General features: G+C 37.5%; 1 protein-coding gene across 1 annotated transcript in view; it reads right to left on the minus strand.

Moving 5' to 3' along the window:
• LOC105486304 (Rho guanine nucleotide exchange factor 38) overlaps positions 1-7,733 on the minus strand; it is a 128,376-nt gene extending 120,643 nt beyond the window's left edge. Inside the window, exon 1 of the mRNA XM_024794250.2 lies at positions 7,367-7,733. Within this exon, the coding sequence (XP_024650018.2) occupies positions 7,367-7,562 (196 nt within the window). The 5' untranslated portion in view covers positions 7,563-7,733. The remainder of the gene's footprint in view (positions 1-7,366) is intronic.
• Between the last annotated feature and the right edge of the window lie 1,341 nt (positions 7,734-9,074).

Raw genomic sequence — 9,074 nt, forward strand, 5'->3', positions numbered from 1 at the left:
ACAGGCATAAAATTAAAGAAAGATGAGTTTCAGTGTCAAGATACTCAATGAAGCAGGAAATGGAGATCATTAAGCTATTACTATAAGACAGGTTTGCTTAACCTACCTTTGTAATTTTGTTCCCTGACAACTAAACAAAAACGTATTTATTAAACAGTGACACTCTGGCAGGGACATGCCACTATAAGTCAAAAGAAAGAATATATATTCCAAAGTGAAAAACAGCAAGTTAAGCTTTATTATGGTAGCGGAGAAATGTCATCACATTACAAAACATGTGCTGCAACCATCAAATGGCTTTGACTTCTTAGTAAATCATATGTATAAAATACCTACTGAGTCAACTAATTAAATTCATTCTATTTTGCAAATATTTCAAGCATGTGACATCTCAAACCCAAGGCCTACCACCTGTTTTTCTCAATGATAAAATCAGAACTGAAGAGACGAGATGTTGGGATTCAGTAACAGTGTGTGTGACAGTGTCTGGCTAGCATAGTTCCTAGCAGATAACATAACATTAATACTCAATCTCTCCCTTCCCTTGCCTTCCCTCTTACTTTCACAACCTAGTGTAGAAGAAGGGTTATATCCTGAAATAGATTACAGTCAAAAACCACACATAGCTGCCTCCTTTGTGGGACCTGCAGCAAGGATACAGATAGAGGCCAACATACCAAATCTGCATATTCAAAAGTTACAAATCAAGCTGGCAAACTATTAAATAAAATGTGATATATCCTTCTATCTTGATAAATATATTTTATAACAACCTGAAAGGCCAATTTCTAATTTAGATTTCTCATATCCCTCAGAGTTTTATGCCAAAATTTGGCAGGGGGCCATGGGACACATGCATTCCTACCCAGTCTTGAGGCTTGAACCCCCTACTCTTCTCTCTACCAGCTTTCCCACCCAGAGGAACCTGGTAGGCATGGTCTGAACACTCCAGCATGATTCAGCTCCAGAAACACCTCCGTAATCAATTGTCCCTTAGGCCTAAGAGCATGCACACCAGCAACCACAGTCTGCCCTTGAGAACGTGGGATAGGAAGAGGTCCAAGCAAATGTTGGAGCCAGTACTGAGACCTGTTGAACAGAAAATTCCACAGTCTCAGATACAGTCTAGAAGTGAAGGTAGGACTCCCAAATAAGCCATAACTTTGAGTCTTGACTATTTCTAAGAATGATGCTATTTATAAATTTAGTAACTCTTGCAATAATTTTACTTTTATCAAGAAATCAATATTCACAAAGGTACTGATGTTAACATGATTGTGGCATCAAGAAAAAGTAATTCTATAAACAGAGATTTTTTTTTTTTCTTTTCCTGTGTCATCAGAAACAAAGATGAATGTAGCTTGGGTGCTTTTCTTCCATCTTTTATCCAGCTATATTACTATTTTAAGGTATATTTCTATTCATGCTTGCTGCTTGCTTGGTTTCTATCTATCTCTCCCCTTCTCTCTCTCCTTCCTTTCTTTCATTCCTTCTTCCGCTTGGTGTCTCATTTTGATAAACCCATAATTTTTATAAACAAACAAACAAAAAACACAACTAGAAATTGTGTTTGCTACTTTTAAGAAAGTTACGCCTAAAGTCATATCAGTCAAACATAGGAATAAATTTGCCCATCACAATGTGGTAGTAGTAGAATAGCTCAGTCTCAATTTCTGTGACTCACACATTATTTGACACAAATGGTCCTTCTAAAAACTGCAAGATGCCTCTACTGAAAAAAATAGGAAAGTAAAATACCATGCTTTACACTGGTTTCTATGCCTGAAGTAAGACAAAAGTTACTGAGTTTTTACAGCGTCTTGCCTTTTAGAAAGATTCGCCCTTCAAACTATGACACACACCTATTTGTACTGGTGTCACATTACTGATTCAAATACTTCCCATTTCACTATAGAGTGTATGAAGACAGATAAAGATAAAGCGGAAGGAGCTACTCACTAATCAAAGAACAGACACGAACAAAAAGGGTTTGTAGCACTGGGATAGAAACAAGCACAGGAAGCTGGACAATTTGTTTTACTCCATTCTTCATTTAGCCTTGAACAAAACTCAGCAAGTCTTCCCGTGTTAATTTCTGCTTCCTGACAGACTGTCTATATTCTTTAAAAAACATTTTAAATTAAATGGCCTCATAATCTTACCAAGTCTAATTTATTATTTGAGCCCCTTGTCCCCACATGGCACAATACGTTATTTTGTATAAAGTTCACACAGTAGGGTCGTTCATCTTTAGCACCATAGTAAGACAACTTTGGGCATCATAAAGATAATCATTCTTAATGAGAATGATACAATAGCCTTTGCAAAATAGAAAGTACCACAGACCCACCATGAAATGAAGAAGTAATTTTTGCCTTGTGTTACCAGCAGTGGTAATGGGTAATAGCATTTTACCCATATATTCTCACCTTTTCATCTGGTGTTGGATAAACAAAAATATGCATTGGCCAGAAAATTAAACAGAAGTTTAGTGTGGCCATAGAGGATAAAGGTAATCGACCCGTCTTGGTTGGTTTGGGTTGCTATAACAAATATTATTGGAGACTGGGTGGCTTAAGTTTACCAAACATTTATTTTTCACAGTTATGGAGGCTGGAAAATCCAGAATCAAGTTGATCTTGTTCCTAATGCAGCAGATCTTATTCCTGCTGAGAGCCCACTTCCTGGTTTGCACATAGCCACCTTCTTGTATCCTGACATGGCTGAGAGCAGAGAGAAGCAAGCTCTCTCTTGTGTTTTTTTTTTAAGGGACACTAATCCCATTCACAAAAGCTTCACCCTCAATACCTAATTACCTCCCAAAGACCCCACCTCGTAATACTGTCACATTGGGGATTAGGTTTCACATAGGAATTTTAGAGGAACACAAACATTCAGTCCATAGTAGCCATACTGAGAGGAAACCTATAATATCAGTGACATAATTCATATATGGTTTTCAGAAAAGACTCCTGAACGTTAGTAAACTTTTGTTCTTTTTGTTCTTTAAATTTTACAGTAACTTTCAATAAAAAGTCTAATCATTGCAAAAAAAAGTGTCTCAAGTACACACATGAACACATACATGTATATCTATATCTACATACTGGATATATACACACACACACACATATCTGCATATGCACATACACACTTCTGTATAACTATTTAAATTAGGCATATTTCAAATATGGAGGTCATGTATATAAGTATTTATGAAACCCTTTCTGAGTTTTTACAACTCAACCACTAAATTTCTTGTATTTAGGTAATTTCTACGGCCCCCAGTAGAATGGAAATGAGGAATTGAGCTAGTGGAAGCTAAGTTGGCTCTTGTTACAAATAGAAGAGGAATACTTGAAATATGGTTGTTGTATGCTCTGAAAGGTCGAGTTGGGAATGAAACAGGCTTCCACTGGGAATTACTTATTATACAAATTCTGTACATTTTAATCTCTGATGTTCATTTAACTGAAGAATCATCTTTCTGATAGAAACATGTGTCCCTACATATTTAGATACATACAGTGGCTCTTATTTCAGGCCTTGGTGCCTTTCTTCACAGCAGTTTCCTGCTTGGGCCTGATCATTCAAGTCATTCATTCTATTTAACAGTTACTAAGTGTTTACTGTATTCTGGGCTGCTGAAATGAAACAGTTAACAAGACAGATAGGGTTTCTTTCATGGTGTATGGGAGAGGAGGGAGAGAAAAGGGAGGGGAACGACAGTCAATAACAGGTGATAAACAAGGAAACAAAAACAATTTCAGACACAGCTAAATCCAGTGAAGAGGTTAAAATGTCCTTCTCTTTCCTGTACCTTCCATCATCCCTATCCTTATCATCCCTTAGAAACACCATTTTCTGACAACCTCCTTCATGCAGTCCTGAATAGACTATTTCCTCCTTTTGTGGACGCACTGATCCCACCTCCACTTCTATCGTGCTACTTTATTGCATTTATTTGTTTACCTGTCTTATCTTTCCCAACCAGACTTTGAGCCTCTTTGGAGTAAAGGTCAGACATGTTTTCTTAATGATTTTGTAGTTGTAATTCCTGGCACATATTCTGTTTTTCCTCTTCATTTTAACCCTCAAGACACAGCATATAAAACATTCAATAAATGTCAATTTACCAAACGTGTATGATTTTATAATTTGTATTCTTTCCAATGTATCAAGGGCCTTGAGAAAAATTAATTTCAAAGAACAAGGTATAACATATTCAATAAATGCTAGTCAACTGAATTAATCTGTTCAAGGAGTAAAGGAGCCTAAGGGTAGCCTTTCTATTATTGTACTACTCGAGGCGTAGTAGGAATGACTATGTTGATGCGATCACAATCTTCTGCAAAGATTTTAGTATGTCCTCGTTGGAGCCATGTTCTATCGTTTTAATTCAGCCAGCGTACCATTTTAAAAATTGTTATCACAACTTAAGTTTCATGCTATTAAAGTGATGTGAGAAATTGAATTGAGCAGATAGACTATGTATTATGAGTTAAAAGACAAGCTCAAGAACGCCAGAGAAAGATCTTACATTTTCCAGAACCCAGAGAACTTGCTTCCCCAGAGAGTTAGGACAGTGAATTTTACTCAAGTAATATAGCATTGAAGGACAACCAATTAAATAACTAATCAAATAACCAGCTAAATAATTTGAGGAATGTGGTGTTGCCAGAAATTCCAGTATTTGAAAGCACTCTTTGACCTCACAAGAGCTTTAGGCCATCTATCCGAGGGCTCTAACCATTCCAGGTGTTTATTCAGTGCCTCCCAGGGACTACCAGTTCCAAGAAAGGGGAAGGAAAAGCCCTCACATTTGAATAATAAAGAGTTTCTTAAGGTGATTTAGGACTCATCTGCATAATAATGGGTATTGTACAGGCCACAGAACAAACACACAGAACTGATTGCTTTGAACATTAATGCGAAAATGCCTTCCCTTGTTGCCAAAGCTGTTCTAGTCGAACCATGCTAAAAGCTCTATTAGGCATTCAATAATCAGACTTGGATTTTTTTAAGGGTTACATTTTTAAAATGTTACTTATCAGGAGGCCAGTCTATCTTTATGGCTTATGTGCTCCTCTATACTTCTTGGTGATTTTTCTCAAGCACAGACTAGAAGTATGTGTTAACTCCTGAGTTTTGCCTTCCACCTTCAAAGACTCCAACAGAGCATAGGAAAGCCACAAATCAAATGAAGTGTGTAAGAAGCCTGAGGTCTTCTGCAAAGTAACCAACCCCTGTCTGCTCTATTGTGTGGTCATAGACTTATTTTTTTAGGTAAATGTAGTAAGCAAAAATTTGTCAGTAGCAAAAATTATTTTCTATTTTTATTTTGCTAATAGAGACTCTGATAGATGCTGATTAGTGAAACTCAGATAGAAAACACATGTCATTAGGGATAAAGCAATGGGCTTTTCCTGAATTTTAGACATGGTCTCTTTATCAAAGGACAAGAAATAATTGAAAAAGAGAAATAAGGTATACAAACTTCGATTAATATTGGGCAAGTTCTGTTTTATCATTATGGTAGCCATTATTCCTAAAATTTGTCGGCCAGCATACTAGATGTTTTATGTAATTATCTAATTTCAATCTCCCAACAACATTATGTGGCAAGTATCATTAGTCCCACTTTCACAGACAGGAAAATTTAGGCTCAGATATTTAAAGTAATTTGCTGAAGTTCTATTTGGTAGTAAGTTGAAGAACCACGATTAGAAACTAAATGTGTATGATTTTAAATTCTCGTGGTACCTATTCATCATGGAATACTACATAGCCATAAGAAAGAACAAAATCATATCCTTTGCAGCAACATGGATACAACTGGAGGTCATTATCCTAAGCAAATTAATGCCGGAACAGAAAACCAAATACTGCATGTTCTCACTTATGAGTGAGAGCTAACCATTAGACTTACATGGACATAAAGGTGGCAACAATAGATACTGGAGACTACTGGAGTGGGGAGAAAGGCAAGGGCTGAAAAACTACCTACTGGGTACTATGCTCAGTACTCAGGTGATGAGATCATTTGTACCCCAAACCGCAGCATCACACAAAATACTCATGTAACAAACACATATATATACCCCCTGAATCTAAAATAAAAGTTGAAATTTTAAGACATCCATTCTTTCCAATGTATCCATTGCCTTGAGAAAAATTAATTTCAAAGATTAAACAACACTCTCCCTCATTTAAAAAAAAAAAAGTATTTGAGGATAAGTTTGATGCTGTGCTTTAGTCCTGAACTACCAGTACTTTATTTTTAAATATTAACTTATAGTAATAATTTTTAGATTTAATTTAAATGCACTTAATGCAACTTATTTAACTTAATTAATTTGCATAACTAAATCTAAGCTCATATTTATGGAAAGAGATTTGTTAAATACAAGCATGTCCTGTCGGTCTTTCTGATCTCATCATAGTTTTTAAATACAAAACGACAGCTCACGGTGGGATGATGAGAGTTCAAACACACCTTGTGCTAAAAGCAGGAGAGGCAAGTTCTGGAGGACCACATAACAGGTACTGAAGAGAAGACATAAAATGCTGCCCAATATCAACATCAAAATGAAGTTTTACTAGAAAAAAATGACCTTCAGGAAACAGAGGAGAGAAAGAAAGGATAGATAGGACAGGATATAGATTAAGGCCCTGAAACACACGATGTGCTATTATAACTGTGCCAAATTATCTTAGTACCATCACAAAATAAACTGAAGTTATTTCCTCAAATATCATTCAAAATAAGCCTCCTAAACATTTCTTACCATATTTGAGTATTATTCAATTTACTCAAAGGAAATGATCACCTAAGTGAATTTCAGCAAATCTTGTTATACCATCTCTCTGACTATAACATTCCTTCTTTTTCATAGACACGATTATAGTTTCATGCCCCTATTTAAGATAACCACAATTACAGTTCAGTATAATTACCTAGATAGAACTCATGGTGTAATATCACATATCTACTCATTGAGATAAACAATCTTTTGTAGATTTCTAAATTATTTGCTTTCTAGTGTTTCCCACTTCTTAAGTTGGGTAGGGAAGGGAGAAGAAAAGAAGAAGGTAGAAGAAAAATGATTACCCTCACCAGGAAAAAAAAGAACACCCCAGCAATATTAAGAGTAATTGAGAATTGACTCTTTAACATTGAATCACATGATAAAAATTTTTTCCTATAATTTACAGGTCACATTTACTTTCATCTTCTTATTTTGTGGGAAGGAGAGGTGGTATTTGATTTTCTCCTCTGCCTTGTGTGTTTTCTTTGCAAATGGAAACGTAGCAGAAATGGAGCAGGGAGTGCAGTAACTGGGACAATTGATTTCTTTTTGGTTACCTTGTAATTTCTGGTTGTATTCGGTCCTGTCAGATTGGCTCCTCCTCAAGGTGCCAGAGTGGTCCCCAGAAACACTGCTGTCAACCACAGTGTCAGTCTTCCTTCTCTCCAACATATAGAGTCTGGACCTCAGGAAGGCCAGATTCTTTTTCTTGGTGACCATGTTTTCTTTCCCAGTGGCTTCTTTGGGCTCCATATGAGGCAAAGACAAGCTTTAGAGGCTTGCAGGCAATGACTGGTTGCTAAGGCGCCTCAGGGTGAGGGTTAAAGCCACTAGAATGACGAGTTTATCTGCCCCCTTCTAACTAAACTGCTTCACTCCAGGGTTACCTGGCTGTGACTGCCACCACCTCTACGAAGTGCCAGAGCTCCACCCACATGAGGTCATTCTTTTTTAAACCTAGAATCCAACAGGGGAAGCTGCCACCTGTTACCTGAGAGACTTGCAGCACAGAGCTAGGCAAAGCAGGGACTGCGCTGTCACATGCTACTGAAGCAAACAAAAATCCCATTGTGTGGGGTGAGGGGTGGGGAAAAAGGAAAGTGAACAAGGTGAGGCAGTGAGGAAGGAAGTACACGTTAGCATAACCCGCCGTTTATGGGTTTAATGTGTGCCCATGGGTGTGTGCAGGTGCGCTCAGGACACTATGTTGTGGTCTGCTGCCTGGAAGCAGACTGGGGCTTGTGCGTGGTTTTTGGCTAGAGTTACTCACAGGTGACCCACGGAGTCAGTGCAAGGGCTATACGAATTTGCATTTGCATCCTAACAGTGAGTACAGAATCATTTTCAGTGATTACTGTGCACACTCGAAATTATGCTTCTTCCTGTGAACATTGAACATTCAACAATTATTTTTTAAAAACATACTTGCCAAACCCTGATCCGCATTCCTGAGGAAATAAGGATTCACACGTGAGAGTCATCTGGCAGCAGGCAAAAGAAGTGGAGGGGAATGCCCATAGAGGCCTAGAGCCTTTTCAGATTTCTCACTCTCCGCAGGCTGCCCTTGCCTGAAATTAATCCTTCCATGGTCCCACCCTGTCCTTCTATGTTCTGGTCCTTAGGAAAATAAGCCCCGTGTCAGGGTTCAATTTCTATAAGATCTTTTCCCTGTCCCTTTCATAGGTGTAGTCCCAGAAAAGGGCATCTCACCTTGGGAATATAAGAAGAGGAAAAATGTTTGAAACTGAAGAGGCACTACACTTCTAGAAAGTAGAAAGGATAGGGCAGCTGTTGAAAGAGAGAATGGCGAACAGTGATAGGCCTTTCATTAATTTTTTTTTTTTGAAGTTGTTTTTCCTCATATTTCCTGAGATCTCTCAAGGGAGGAATTCTAAGAAGCTCTGGGAATGTACTGAGTGCTCTGTATGCCTTCATTAAGGAAAAGAAAGGCCCTAAGGAGGAATATGGATTCTCTCCTATTGTAAAGGGACCACCAAAATCCAGCTGTGTGCTGACCAGTCTGAATCTTGCATAACTTCTGTTAGAAAAGATTTATAAATGAGGAGAAAGATATAAAAGTCATTTCGCAGCTCAGGATGTGTGGGCTGAATATAATTTACATAATTATCTTAAAAGATAAATGACAAATCTTCACCCATTAAGGAGACATCTATATATAGCTTGGCGTATTGAATGGCTTTTCTTTCATATAATTGATAGTCTTTTTTGAGTAAATCTTCCCAAGTACATTTAATAAATACTTTT

This window comes from Macaca nemestrina, chromosome 3, assembly GCF_043159975.1.
Source record: "Macaca nemestrina isolate mMacNem1 chromosome 3, mMacNem.hap1, whole genome shotgun sequence".
In the NCBI taxonomy this organism is placed as follows: Eukaryota; Metazoa; Chordata; class Mammalia; order Primates; family Cercopithecidae; genus Macaca; species Macaca nemestrina.